This window comes from Typha angustifolia, chromosome 12, assembly GCF_048772165.1.
Source record: "Typha angustifolia cultivar Huaian chromosome 12, ASM4877216v1, whole genome shotgun sequence".
NCBI lineage: Eukaryota > Viridiplantae > Streptophyta > Magnoliopsida > Poales > Typhaceae > Typha > Typha angustifolia.
The window spans coordinates 2,341,288-2,357,005 of NC_133250.1; the positions used below are offsets into that span (position 1 = coordinate 2,341,288).

Consider the following 15,718-nt stretch of genomic DNA (forward strand, 5'->3'; position numbering starts at 1 on the left):
TCAGTCACCAGCGAGGTAGCACTGAGGTTGGAGAAGCGCGGCTTAAGGAGCTCTAAGAGTTGAGTATTGTATTTGGAGCAAACTTGTTACTCACCTTTTCTTCAAGAGCTCCACGGTGTGCACAATCCAGAATTTCATGGCCTATGAGTCCGCAGAAGACACAAAATCTTAGGAGCCTCTCGTACCTAACTGTTACCTCATGGGTGGATCCATTGAGGAGAGATACTAGAAGCACAGTCACCTGAGGGTTAGTGATATCCACATAGATACGACTTTGAATGAATCTTGTCCATTTCATAACTTCTTCAGCATCAGAGTAAACTAGATCGCCAACCTTTCCGGCTAGTGCTAGAGCTATTTTTTACGACATATACTCAAGAGGAAGATCATGGAACTGAAGTCAAAATTCAGCGTGGGAGAAATTCCATTGTCCCGGGGGGAGGTTTGGTTGAAAAGGCCCAAGAACGAAGAGGTCGTGGTTATATGACCAAGGGGAGCTTATCCAGATTTTCCATTTGTCTATCTCAAGCTCAAATGTGAGGAGAAAGGTTGGTGGAGGCCGGGGTAATCCAAAATTCCCCCGTGACTACAAAAGAGGCTAACGTCACCCCGGTTAATGTTGCCATGTTGACTCAATCTAACGGTAATGTTATCGAGTCTCAATACAATGGTAATATTACCAGGACCAATCAAACCACTTCAGAGACGTCTCGGGCTCAAACTCATCCTATCACGCATCCTGGGCGCGCACCTGGCCACACACATGGCAAGTCTGCTACCAAACGCAAACTGAGTGCCTCGGGGCGTGGGGTTAGTGGAGAGGCCCTCCCTCTCCCATCGCCTGATGAAGACACGTGTCCCCAATCGAAGGGGCGAGCATCTAGCAATGTCAGCAAAATCTCCTCGGGCCCAACCCCGAGTTGTGTTGGCCACTCTATGCAACCTGCTCCTATGCCATCAACTCACCATGCTGCCCACGCTGCCTCGGGCTTGGCCCCCTTCACTAAGACTGCTATTTCCCAAGGGGATGCCCATCCCCTCGACTCTCCCTATGGAGCTCGTTGATGGCCACGTGGCAAAAGCTAGGTTAATAGCGCATGATATCTGCCACGCGTCCTCATTTATTGTTCCCACCCTTAACCCTAGCCCTCACCCCAATTTCCTAACTCCACTTCGTCTAACATTCCTCCTCTTCCCACACCTCTTAACCCGCTCGAGCCTCCTCTCTCACACCGCTTCGATATAGGTAATGATCTTAACCCACCCAATGCTCCGGTCTTATCCTACCCTCTCTCATCCCCCTAGCCTACTTCTAGTATGAAAACCTTCCCCCTTATGGCCATCTCTTATGTTGTTGCTGCGTTTGAATCCGCCCAACGACAGGCCATGGACGAAGATATCCATATCCCCGAGGAGCCGATGGACAACGACCTCATGCCTTTCTTCACTGGTGCGACGCTCAAGCATCGCCTCTCCTTGCCTCAGACCACCAGCCTCAAAGTTGTGGCTCTCCTAAAACCTAAGTCTTGAGCGGGCATGTTCAAGGGCCACAAATCTCCTAACACTGACAAAGGTCTCATCTCCTCGACTGGCCTCATAAAGGGTGGAGTCTCTGATGATATGGTCCCATAATGAAGCTAATCTCTTGGAACTGTTGCAGTCTCGCTAAGAGGGAAGGCGCTCTACTTTTTTAAACTTATTATCTATGCACCCTCCTGATTTCTTTATCCTGCTGGAAACTCATCTCACTAATCGTCGATCTCGCTTCTTCTTTCAAAGAATTCAGCCTAAGTGGCTAGGGACGTATGTCCCCGGAATTGGGTCCGCTGGCGATATAATGATTGGCTAGAAGGAGGAGGTAGCGCAGGTTTTTGAAGTCCTCGCCTTTGACCAAGCCATCCATCTTATTGTCGCGGTGCCAAGTAAAAATCCTTTCCTTCTATTGGCTCTGTATGCTAGTACTACTCCATTGAATCGCAATTGGCTCTGGCATGAACTTAGTCTACTTAATATCTCATATTTACCTTGGATTATGATGGGCGATTTTAACTGTATCATGGGCCCTAAGGACAAGATGGATGGGGGGGCGACCGTTCCATTCTACTTATTCTATTACTGCTTTTAGATCCATGATTGCTAAAAATAATCTTATTGATATGAGTTTTGTTAGTTCTGCTTATACTTGGTATAATAATCGGTGTAATAATCGGCATGGCGACCAAAGAATTTTGATTAGGCTTGATAGAGTGTTTTGTAATCCGGCGTTTCTTGATATTTATTCGAATTATTCTGTTGTGCATCTTCTACAAATTGCTTCGGATCACTGTCTTGTTCTTATCAATCTTGATGTTTTTTGCTAAACCTAAGAGGACCCCTTTTCGGTTTGAATGGTTCTGGTTTGAGCTTTCGGAGGTCTCCGAGATTGTTGAGAATTCATAGTGCTAGTTGGGTAGCCAGAGTTCTCCTCAGTCGCCTATGAAGATATTCCACTCAGACCTCACCTGTGTCCGAAAGGGAGAGTCGCGACCTTGCCTACCTCAACCGTAGATGAGTAGCCGTTCTTAGGCAAATCGGTCTCAAGTGGCAAAGCAAAGCCAGGGTTAGTTGGATTAAAGATGGCGATTCTAATACCCTTCTTTCAACTCTCGGCCAAAATTCGTGATAAAAAAAATATGATTAAAATCTTAGAGCTTAATGATCATACTTGTATTTCGGACAGTTCTCTTATAACCAAAGCCTTTGTGAAGCATTACTCTGACTTTTGGTCCCCGAAAATCTCTAGTAACCCTAGTCATACCCCTCTATCTTAGCCTCTACTCCCCGCCCTGAATTTGGACTGCTATGATGAGATCCTTAAGCCTTTTGGGACTGATGAGGTGAGATCGGTTGTTAACTCTATGCCAACGGGTAAGGTTGGACAGTTTTCATACTGAGATTTTTTTGTATTTTCTGGAGTGCGGTGGAGACAGATCTTATTTCGACTTTTTCAAATTTTCATCAGTCTGAGTCTCTTCCCCCGAGTTGGGGGCAAACCTTCATTATATTCATTTTGAAAAAGCCTAACCCCGCCTAGGTAGTGGATTTTCGACCGATCTCCCTCTATAATGTGGTCTATTGCATCCTCGCTAAAATCAATAGGATAAAACATTATCTTCCTGAGATCATTACCTTTGAGCAGTCCGCCTTCGTGGTAGATAAACATATTCATGACAATATTTTCCTGGCATAGAACTCGATGAACAAGTATTCTAATATGACTAAGTACCTTGTGATCAAAATTGATTTCGAGAAAGCTTATTATAGAATTTCCTGGAATGCTATTTTGAATGCTTTTACTTTTATGAATTTTTTGTCTAAATTTATTAATTGGATCAAAGTCTGTCTGTCCTCGGTCTCTTTTGCGGCTTTGATTAATGGGTCCCCCCCAGTTGTTCACAGGCCACAAGGGTATCTAGCAAGGGGATCCTACCTCCCCGTACTTGTTTATTATGGTTACTCAAGTCCTTACTACTTTAATTAATAAGCCTGTTGATTACGAGAAAATCTATCCTTTTAAGCTTGGTAACTTTATGATTAGCCATCTCATGTATGCTAACGATCTCATGATTACTATCAGAGCTGATACTTGCTCATGCACCTCGCTCATGGATATCTTCAAGAAATATGAATTGCTAACTAATCTCAAAATTAACATAGCTAAATAGGAAGTCTATCTCCCTCCAAACATTGACTTGGGCACTTCTGCCAAGTTGCTTGATATTCTTACGATTCCCTTAGGCACTTATCCTTTTAAGTACCTTGGGGCCTAAATCCCTCCCATTCGCTTGCTTATCTGTGATCATGAGGCCTTGCTTGCCCGTATTGATCAACGACTAGGTGGGTGGAAATAGGCCAACTTAAATCAGGTCGAGCGTCTCATGCTCATTAACTTGGTGATTAACTCTATCCCTGTTCACCTCCTGTCATCATCTCGGACTCCGCTAACTATTGTTGATCGTATCGATAAATTAGCTAGGAAATTCCTTTGAGATAAAGGCGATGGCCATAAAGGACTTCACCTCATTGGCTGGGACAAAGTAACTCTCCCCAAGGTGGAGGGTAGCCTTGCGGTTAGAAAGCTTAGAGTAGCTCGCCTTGCCCTTACGACCAAGAGAATCCCAACTCTTCTCAATTCGGATGACTCCTTGTGGGTCAGGCTGGTTTAGGCCAAGTATGGCACCCCTCACCCATGGAAGAAGAACCATGTCCAAAACTCGACCAATATTTGAAAACTCATTATGACTGGCCTAACCCACACTCAGGGTGGATTCCAAAAAGTTATTCGGGATGGAAAATCCACGTCATTGGTTACAGATTCTATGGATCGACCCTATTTCACTAAATAAATGGCCTACTTTTCTCAATACTCGTTTGCTGGCTAGGCGGAGGTATGTTTCCGATATTATCTGTTCCATGGCTTGGAATGAGGATCTCCTTACCCAACTCTTTGGACTCGTGCTACATGAAAAAATTCTCAATATTAATATTCCCTTAAGAGGTGGAGAGGATTACTGGATATGGGCCCCCCATCCTTCCGACCAGGCCTTGGCTAAATCTTCTTACCACTTCATCCAGCACCCAAAGGAAACCCCTCTTGAGAAATGGAAGGGATGGTCTATTTTGTGGCACCTCCATGTCCCTCCTAAGGTCAAAATGCTCCTATGGAAATATTGTTGGAACTGACTCCCAACTAGGCCAAATTTGGCCAGACTGGGATTGGGTTCCGGTAAGAGTTTGCCCTATATGTGATACGAAGGAGGAAACCATTGCTTACCTCCTTTTTAGATGCTCATTCGCTCAGGCCATGTGGGCTGAACTCGGAGCTCTGTGGCCCATTGGGCCACTAGACTCGGTTTGGGCCGATGGCTCTTGGCTCCTTGAGTTTAGCTTGTTGCCTAATAATATCCTTTTTAATTCTGTCCGTGAAAGCACGCACTCATATCACATGAGAACGAACACTCACACTTGCATATGAATACTATGAAACGCTGTGCAAAAAGCCTTCTGAGCCACCCACCCCTCCATGCCTCATCCGGTGGGAGCCACCTCCCCCGGACTTCCTCAAACTCAACATCAATGGCTCCTTTTTGGGCCCCAACAAAACTGGTGGGGTGGGCTTTGTTTTGTGCTCCTCACGAGGTTCCCCGATCTGTGCGAGCTGTCGGTGTGGCATCTTCCACTCAATTTTAGCTATTGAAGTGATCGGACTACGCAAGGCTCTTTGCTACCTTAACTAGCGTTGGATCACACATCTCATTATTGAAATTGACTCGTTGCTCCTTGTTAACATTTTGAAAGGTCTCCACCCAGCTCCTTGGGTGTCCATTGCTATCATAGATGACTGCATGTATCTCTTATCTGCTTTTTCTTTCTTATTTTTGTACCATATCTATCGTGAGGCAAATCAATCGGCTGATTGGCTCGGAAACTACAGTAGAAATATGACTCTTAACTATACCTAGGACGGTTCCTTCCCCCTTACTCGTATCTATTTTGACTGCTGATGTAAGTGATGCTTATTATAACCGTGGAAGTTAATTAATAGATTTGCCTTTTTTTCTTAAAAAAATATAACATAAAAAAGATTAAATTATGTAACTCGAAGATACAAGCGTAATACCCAATAATAAACTGAGTTTTAGATTAAGAAAAAACACACACTACAATAGTATACATATTTTTGTTTGACCAGATATATTTTTATTTTTTATATCTAATTAAATTTATAATCTAAAAAATTAAGACTAGAAAATGAAACACGAGTTCGTGGGTTAATCTCAAACCAACAATATGTGTACTCAATTTGCTAAAAAGTCAACTGATCCCCTCCTCCTTGTGCATCTTGGGCTCTCCTCCAAGCCCGACGCCGGGAACGACGCCGCCGGGATCGGACCGACGTAGAATCTAATGTCATCTCCAGCTCGCTCAACCTTACTGATGCCAACCCACAAGAACAAGACCTTGACACTCACCCCGTCCAAGTCCTTCACCAGCCCAGCCTCCACCATCCCTGAGATCTTCCTCTTATACCTCACCAGGTACTTGTCTGCGACCTTGAACTCGCACTTGCCGTCGAGGTAGACGTCGAAGGTGCCGTCTTTCCTGAGGAGGTAGCTCTGCACCCCCTCCGGGAGGATTCCTCCGGGCAGGTCGAATTCCTTCAGGATCTGGTATGCTGATGGGAATTTGATGAGGAGTTGATGATGGGATTTGCAAAAGGCTACTAAGGAAAGGGATGAGATTAGGAGGAGGAGGAGGAGAACCTTCAAGGAATTAGGGATTTTTGAGGATGCCATGGTGATGGTGATGGTGGTGGCGATTTGTTTTGGGATTTTGGGAACGTTTTAATACCTCAGATTACAACTTTACAAGAGAGAGAAGAGAAGAGAAGAGAATAATGACATATTCCTAGTGTAGATACCCTCAGATTAGGAAATTTGAAAAGTATTCTCCTTTATTTTAATACTTTTTTAATCAGAAAAATAAATAATATTTAAGGGAGCAAGGATTGTTATTAGAGCATCTTCAAGGGTTTGGAGCCCAACGGCTCCAATTATCGAGCCTAAAGCCCTGTGCACTTTAATGGACAGGACTCTATATTTATTATTTAATCAATATAATATATATATATTTATATATTATATTTTAAATTATTTAATAAGTCCTTTTAATATTATTATTTTTTAATAAAAAATATATAGTTAGAAAACTCTTGGTGATATCTTTATAAGATTAATATTTAATAGTTTCAGAAATAATTTTAAATTATTATTTTTTTAATTAAAAACATTGAAATTATATTACACGAAATAAAAACAAAATATTTAAAATAATTTAAATAATTTAATATTAGACTCATTTTAAAGATGTTGATTTGAGGTTTCTAATGGCATTATTTTTATTAAAAATTGATTAGTAAAACTAATTATATATTCTGTTTAATTAATTAAATTATTTATAAAAGAACCGGATAGAATTTAAATTTTCGGATTAAACTTTTGTAGGTCAAAATTAGCATTTCCAAAAGTTAAATAATGTTGGAGGTGGGCTCTATTTGGAGATTGGAGTTCCACCGAGCTCTAAATTTAGAGTTTTGAAGTCCGATTGGAGATGCTCTTAAAGGAATCTTCACTCTTTTTTTCTACGGATTCTTATATAACATCCTACTCTTGTTTTAGTTTAAGTAATGTCAATATATTTTGTTAAAATCGATGATTTTTTTTAATATATATTTTAGCCCACTTTGACAAAAATTATATATATATATATAGAGTGCATGTGAGATAAGAATTAATTAAAAAATATGCTTTATATATTGAACATTATCCTAAGCTTCTCTCACATCACATGTGGCTGTCGCCAAATGGAACTTATGAATCATATGATTTTCGTGCTACCTATTGTTTAATCACATAGGTGTTATTTTCTCTTCTAATTACCACACTAGGTGTATCTTTTTATATACCCTAAAATTAGCTGAAATAGACTTAAATTTACTGTACTCTCTATAATTTTATTTATGTCATTTTACTATTTTATGATTATATTCAAACTAAAATCGATCGTTAAGCACAGTTCATATATATCGTTAGAGCGCTAAAGAATAAAGGTTTTGTTCTCCTCCTTACCGAATAACTAATTCAGTAGTAAGCTTTGTTTATTTTAGTTTAATGTTTGCGAGTTGGTGTTATTAGTTTTAGTCTCATGGCAAAGAATGATTGTTGATTTATAACTTCTTTTTTTTCCTATAGATTTCTAGAATTATTTAAAAGAAGTACATCTATCTGCTTAGAACTCCAATTAGTAAGTACTCTTGGTTCCTTTGCATTTTTACTTGGTAAATATAGCAGTAGAAGTAACATCTGACCTAGTTTCACTTGCCATTGCAATAGTAAAATCATTGCTTAAATTCTGGTTATAAGCAAATGAACAATAAAAATACTTTCTTTTTAAGTCATAGCTGCTAAGGAAAGACAGTAGCAATTGATATCTGAGTTTTAAAAACTTCAGCAAGCCATACTATGACATATATTCAAGGTTCATAACCAGCAACCAGGCCTACAGTTGAAGCAAAAGCTTTCTAGAGGAACAATACTCATAATCAGAACACAGAAGTCAGTATTTTAATAGTTAGTTAGCTGAAAAGGATATGCAAACTATAAGTATGTTCTAAAGTCAAATATGAGTACTACATCATGACATTAACCTAAATCAAACAACATAATGTACGTAGGACAAACTCTTTGATCACGGACTAGACTCGAATAATCTACCAATCAGAGTGTTGGAATCTACCAACAGAAAACTCGGTATATCAAAACTCTCTAAAATATTCATTCCCAATGAAAAGGGAGGACAATAAGCTTTTATATAAGCAAAATATCAAACTAATCATGATGCTCTAATATATGCAAAAAATTAAAAAAAAAAAGCTTAATAAGTAAAAATAATAAAAATAGTCCTATAAGATTAGTTAAAACTCTCGTTAAGCCAAAGAGCCACGGATGCAGTTCCCTTGCACCGGTGAGAGTAAAAACTCCACAAGCTCTATCAATGAAAAATGATAACTATAGAGCATAAAAGCACAAGGTGGTAAAAGCAGAACAATCCAACTTAACTCAGCTACAACAAACCTATATAAGTAAAACATAAAGGATATTCAACTTATAAACTCACAAGTTTCAAGATAAAGGTGTTAGAGATGCACATTTGATATACATATTTAGAGGAGGAGAAGAGAAAGAAAAAGGAAGAAACGGACATACCTTTCTCACTAAGAATATGTCATTAGATTATCTGTCAAGAAATGTTTTGGTAAAAAGCTTAATCAACTGTTTGTATACACAATTCCAATTTGGAGAATTACTAGCTTTATGTTCTTAATTGTCTTCCTTTTACTACCTTGTTCTATTGATAATTTATGTCTGAGAAATATGATTTGCAACTACCAATAAATCGCATTCGGCATAATTCTAGCAAACTTAGAACTTGAAACATAGATAAATAGTTCAGTTGGATCACAAAGAGAAATATTTATTGTTTTCTCGTTCAATAATATCATAAGTTATGTGATAGGTTACGAAACAATCCCTTCAAGATCTGGATTGATTGCACGAAGTAGTCCACACAATCGAGAGAAAATATTTACCAAATATTCTCCCGTAGTCAAAAAATTATGAAACCAAGGTTGATCGATATGTAATTTCCTAATCTACATTTTTCGTGTTTATGTCCTTTGTAGATTTAACACGATAGAGTGAGGATGATGGTGGTGATGACGGGTGGAGTGGATGTTAGGGTTATGAATGATAATGGAGATGAGGATAGATGGTTGATGTAGTTTTAAGGGATAAGAACGAAGGGAAGAAGTGGCCGAGATCCCAAGGAGAAGGGAAGACTCGACAAACGAGAGAGATTAGAAGATAGATGAGACATTGCCAACGGTAGAGGTGGCTGGTTGGTGAAGAGGGAGGAGGGAGATTAGGGTAAAGAGACTAGAGAGAAGATAGAGGAGGATAGAAACCAATATTCATTCATCCTCTGATTTTGGCTGTCATCCACACCTTTATAGAGGCTAGCAAATAAGCCAAAATAATAATTATTAACGGTAATTCTAGTGGACTCCCACCGATCGCGTTCGAATGGGATCGACCGCGTTCAAACGCACAAAAGACGTTCTCTGTGGATGTGAACTGATGCAGGTGTTCGCATGCGAGCGTTCAAATGTGCCCGACCGTATTTGAACGCATATTTCGCATTCTCTGTTTTTGCGAACTGATGTAGGCGTTCGCAAAGGCGTTCGAACACGCCCCCTTTCGTGTTTGAATGCGACCTACAAAAAATTTATTTTAATAAAAATAAATAACTAATGCAATAAAAAAAACTCTAGGAAGGTGTATCATTATATAAGCAAGACAAAGTGAATTACGAAGAATGCATAATATCATTATAGAGGAAGCCAATACTGAAAATGTAAAGCTTACTAATAAAATATCATCTATTTGCTGATAACTTTTTCTCTTTATTGAGGACCATTTGATCTACACCTGTAGTAACTAAGCACAATGACTAGAGCATAGATAGTTAGATGATCCTTAAAGCTGCTGTGCTGCTATTTGGGCTAAAAGAAAGTGTTAGGTAAATATTGAGCGGAGGGCTCACCTGTTCTATAGCTTCTCCGGTGAATGGATGCCAAGAGCGCATTCCAACAAAAACCTTTGGAGAGATATTTTTTTCATACAATGCTTTCCTCAACTCTTCCACCTAAATATATTTAAAAAAAATCCAATCAACTCTTGTAGAGTTATTAGGTACTTTTCTTTATAACCAAGGAGGTCATGCAATCGATTCCAACCCTAAATAATTATTATGATTTAGTGGCTTAGCTCAACGGTTTGGTTTGGTTAATTTCTCGGCGATGTAATTGCCTTAGAGGAGCAGCGTGATGGCTTGTAGATGATCTCAATGGAGTTTAGTTTGGAGCAATTGTTCAGCGATGCACATGATTTAAAGCTTATACTATACAACTTACTATACTGAATAAAGTTTGACGGGACATAAGTGCCTCTATATCTAGGGAGGGTTAACCCTTTGTCTATCTCATATCTAGTCTTCGGGCTCATAAATAATAAAAAAATTAATGAAAATATCATCATAAACAATTATGTCCCTTGACATTTTGGGACCAATTGAAAACACTGTACTAAGTGAGCAACATATATCAGTATCAATGTACTAATCGAAAAGAATAGAGTAGAATATTTTCCTTAGATGAGATCGACCTACTCCAATTTTCCAATAAGAATGATAATAGAGACCACTTTGGGTACCATGTGTTATTTGCACATAAATGAAAAACGAAAGCAATAACCATATAGGCAAATCAAATTAATGTGAGTATATTTTATTTATAGGCAGACTCCAGGGCTCCTCTTTTTATTTTCATTTTCCCATATAAAACCAATATATTATAATCAAAACACTCTAAATCTAGCGGTCTCAAATGAGCTTGTTGGCTGATAAACATCTTAACTTTGCTCATTCCTACTTTGTTTCAACTGAAGCACAAAATTTGAGGACTACTTATGAGAACCACAATGAGGACTATTTGTTCCTTTGTCTTACAATGGACTCTCCCCCACAACATGTAGAGTCGATCAGTATCTCGACTCATTGCTTCTTGATCGAACCCTCTACTCGTAAGGTTCGGGGTGTGCTCCTTCTCGTCTCCTCTTAGGAACATGATCGTCGTAGATTGTTTTTTGCACTTATAGCCTGGAGAGAACTTTTCGTCGCAGTAGAAGCACAACCCCTTAGCCCTCCTTTCCTCGATCTATGTTAGGGTGAGCCATAGGGAGAAGCTCCTCTATTACCTCCGACATCAATGAGAGAAGCCCTACTTGGTAGGGGCTTCCCCACTTGCGACCAAGAGGGAGGACCAAAACCAGCATCGCTCGATGTAGTCAGTTAGGATCCTCTCCAATCCATAGGGGTCCATGTCACCTTGGAGCTTCTTCCTAGCTCCTTGACCTTTTACTCTATCATGGCTATCGTAGAAAATGCCTCCAATAATGTCCTAGGTTGCACGGCTTTGACCTCCACTTGTATATCAGAGTTGAGTCCATTAATGAAGGTGCTGCAGACGGCTAAGCCTGACCCGGTAAGCAATTGCAAATCCTCTCGAACTCTTTTTGATAAGCTCGAATCATGGTCCATTGAGTCAGCTTAGTCAAGATTGCTTAGAAGTCTTCATACTTAGTTGGACAGAATCAGGGAACAAAGACATGCAATTCACGAAAACAAGCCATTTGGAAGGGCTCAAGTCCGAACAAGACAATTTAAGTTCCCCAAGTTCATGAGAGGCAATCCACTAGACTGGCTCTATCGAGCGGATCAATTCTTTGCCTATCAAGGGACCCTAAACCACCAAAAGATCCTAATAGACTTATTCCACTTGGAAGATATCACAATTAGATGGTTCCAAGCAGCACAACAGACTCAACTATTTTAGTCTTAGGACAAGTTTGCGCCCACCATATGTTTCCCGCATGGATCCCTTTTGCCACGTGGAGGAGGGCCCACCGTGGCATCAGCTCCACGACCCATTAGTGTGGACCATTGCCTACCTTAGCCGTAGGTGGCTTAGGCTAATTTTTAGCAATGGGTCGCTCAAGCCGTAGTCTTAGTGCAAACGGTTCATGCCAGGGTCTACCCTAGGGCATCCTCCTCTTCGACCAGTTTAGTGCTCATCAATTAGGGAGCTACAACGTGCGTCATTGACCATAGTTCTGTCACACGCCTCTCTATTTTGTGTCTATGGCATCTGTTCATCATAGAATTTGTGAATAATGGATGTCATCTCTGCCATGGACGCATGTATTGACAGCAAGGTCTACACACCTTCGGTTGGGTAGTAGGCGAAGGTGGAGTCAATAGTTTTAGTGGTAAGTAGCTGGTCTTTATTGCTTCACCAATTACTATTAGAGGATCCCTAGTCGTAGAAGTCTCCTCAGTCAATCTTGTCTCCATCCCACGTGTGGTTGTCATCTTGTTCAAGGATAGCAGTGGCTCTGATACCAAATTGTTACAGACTGATTAGAGTCGATCGACAATAGGAGAGTCTAGGCTTCGATTAGGTGAATGATGGTAAATAACGAGAACAGAATGTGATGGATCTCAGTTGTAGGAAGGAAGATGGTAGTGGTGATGATGGAGGAAGAAGATGGAGTATGGTGGAGAAAGAAGATAGAGTACGATGAAGAAAGAGAGTAGATGGATGGTGGTAGTGAAGAAGAGAGATTAATATACTTCTACTCATGGATTATCTTATTCTTATTCCTAAAACAAAATTAAAGCTAAAATAATTTCTTAATACTTGGATGATTATATAAAAGAGTCCAACATCTTATATATATATATAGCAGATGTAATGAGTCCTATAAGGACTAGCCCTAAAGGCTGACATGACTTGAATTAGGATTTATCTTAAAGACTTAAATAACTTAATTAGACTTATCTTAAAGACTTACATGATTTAACTAGACTTATCTTAAGGGCTTATATGACTTAATTAAACTTGTCTTAATAGCTTATATAACTTAACTAGACTTGCCTTAAGAGCTTACATCATGAATTAATTAAAGAATAAATAGAGTCGATCAAGTCAGACTCAGATCACACCATAAATAAAAAAACTAAATACAATTAAATTGCAAAAGTCACGTATAATTACACTTTGATACTTACTCTTCTGTCATTTCCATAGACCTTTTCATCAATTGTTTAACGTATTAATCGCTTAAGGAAAAATGTCTGGAATATCCATTCAGTAACTTATTTTATTAAAAATAAAATAAAATATGAGTGTCATGAATTTTCTTTTCAGAAAATTGTGCGCACACTACAGATTTTAATAAATTGCTATAAATAGTTATAAGATTTTTCTTATGTTATTTCAATCTTGGAACTAATAAACTATGTAGGATCATGTACTTGGGTTAAAAGAAAATTCTATGGAAATAAATTTAAACTTTTACTCTTCCTTTCTCTCCATCATGTGAAACTGGACCACGATCACGATCATGATTTGAAACTTTCTTCAGAGAAAGGATGCTCTTTGCAAGGTGGTGCCTTTGCCTCTGTCTCTATCTCTATTCAATCAATTGAATTGGATCAGCCTTTTTAGTCAAAATAATGAAATGAAATCTTTTTTTTTAATTTTTTTGTAAGAAGTAAAAGAATAAAAGCGTCTCCGTTTTTATTTTAAATCTTTTTCTTTTGAGTTCGAGGTCTAGCCTACTATTATTGTCAGAATTTTTCGTTATATTAAATGACATTCACATATAGATAGATTGAAAAGGTTAAATACATTTGAATTCGTTGTATTTATGTCTAAAATTATTTTATCTCATGTATAATTTTTTGTACTAAACTAGTTCATATACTTCTGATTAAAATTTATGCATATATTGGAGAAAATTAATAATTTAGTTTAAACCCTTGTGGTTTAATACCTTACAAAAGAGATTGATTTTTGTACATGTGATCCTTGTAATTTGCTACTTATTCAAACTTGTTCTGTATCTAACTTTAATCTATAAGCCTAAGAGTTGGAAATCGAGAAATTTCTTAGACAAAAATAAAACTACGAGAAGTGACCATATAGACACCACTTCACTATTATTCTCCTTAAAAGTACAAAAAAATGCTATGATGTGTTTCAACCTGATTGGATTATTTTATAGGGACATTAGGTTTGCTCGGTCGAACCTGATTATCATCAGACCTTTCATTTCAGCACTAGTAGCCTCAGTCAACACTCCTTCATATCGTTCAAACGCCCTAGCCCAAGAGTGTAGAATTTGAAGTTTAGAGGAAGCGTTCAAATGCCCGACGCCGAGGTCATCTCGTGTTAGGATTAATTTGAATATTTCTAAATATCTAATTAGTCTCTAAAATTATGGATAGCAGCTATTATGAGTTTATTAAAGATTATTGTCATTTTTTTTACCTTCTTTCACCTCTAGACTCCTCTTCTATCTTCTCAGATCCTCTTCCTCTCTTGATCTCTTAATCTAAACCACCACCCTCTCCAAGATCATTGCCCTCCCTCCCTCCTCAATCATACGACCGCTCCTCCCTCCTCTTTCCGTCTCAATCCTAGCTCCACCATTTTCTCCATTATCACCACAACCCATCCATCCATTGTCATCATCATCTTCACCACCTATCCGCTAATATAACCCACTAGTAACATAATATGCTTCTATTTGTTGCATTAGTGGGCATATAAGAAAATCTACTGTGGCATTTATCTTAGTTTTTAGTAGTATTCGTCAACTATCAATATAGTTTGATTTTCTAGCAGTGAGAGATAGTGCATTTAGAAAGTAATAACAAATGATATTTGTTATGAACCAGTTTGATCCGATTCGTAACTATTCTAGACCGGTTTAAGAACGTGACTTTCGAAAAGGATTCTGAAGGATCTAGCCGTTGGATTTTGCTAAAGTTTTGATATGTTGCCACCTCTAAGGAGAGCTTTGCAAAGAATCCAATATCGCAGGGTTTGGATGGCTAGATCTTGAAAATATCTGTCGACTAGTGACCGAAGGTCGAATGAACCCTAGCTTGTTAGCTCTTCAATAGCGAGATAGGTGCTAGGAAAGCTCTTTTGTTGTGAAGGAAAAGAAGTTACTGTAGAAAAGGGGGATCAGGAGTTAGAGGAAGTTGACCACACTGATAGTTTAGATGGCCGATGAGAGAAAAATTTAGGAGGAAGAATAAGGTAAGAACATGGGGCTATTTTAGCCACATACCGATCATACTCATAGCTCTTGCGCTAATATTTACCCGATGAAAATGCACCCAAGTAGGGAACGGTACATGCAAAACCAACACAAAGGTTGCTTTGGGCATGTTATGTTTGTTGTGAAGTGAAGGAAATGAAGTAGGTATTTTCAAATAAAATCCGTTGTAAATTTGCAATAAGTGAATCAAAAAGTGACTTTTCTAACTTTCCCTATATCATTGAACTTCCCTATTTACTTCTAACTTTAGCCCAATTCACTTCCTCTCCATTCATTGCATGTAGAGTATCGACCACTAAGTTCTTACAAAACATTATATCTCAATCCAAATTATTTCATTTCAAATTTTTTTTCCTTTATGTATACCCTTT

The 15,718-nt window shown here is 38.8% G+C and overlaps 1 protein-coding gene across 1 annotated transcript; it reads right to left on the bottom strand.

Moving 5' to 3' along the window:
• Positions 1-5,837: 5,837 nt before the first annotated feature.
• LOC140771988 (uncharacterized protein At5g01610-like) lies at positions 5,838-6,335 on the bottom strand. The gene has a single exon (XM_073113850.1). It carries the CDS (start codon positions 6,333-6,335, stop codon positions 5,838-5,840), a length of 498 nt encoding a protein of 165 aa, XP_072969951.1.
• Positions 6,336-15,718: the final 9,383 nt, after the last annotated feature.

What these genes read in the sequence shown, in the direction of transcription:
- LOC140771988 (XM_073113850.1), bottom strand. Translation starts at nt 6,335, where the DNA reads ATGGCATCCTCAAAAATCCCTAATTCCTTGAAGGTTCTCCTCCTCCTC.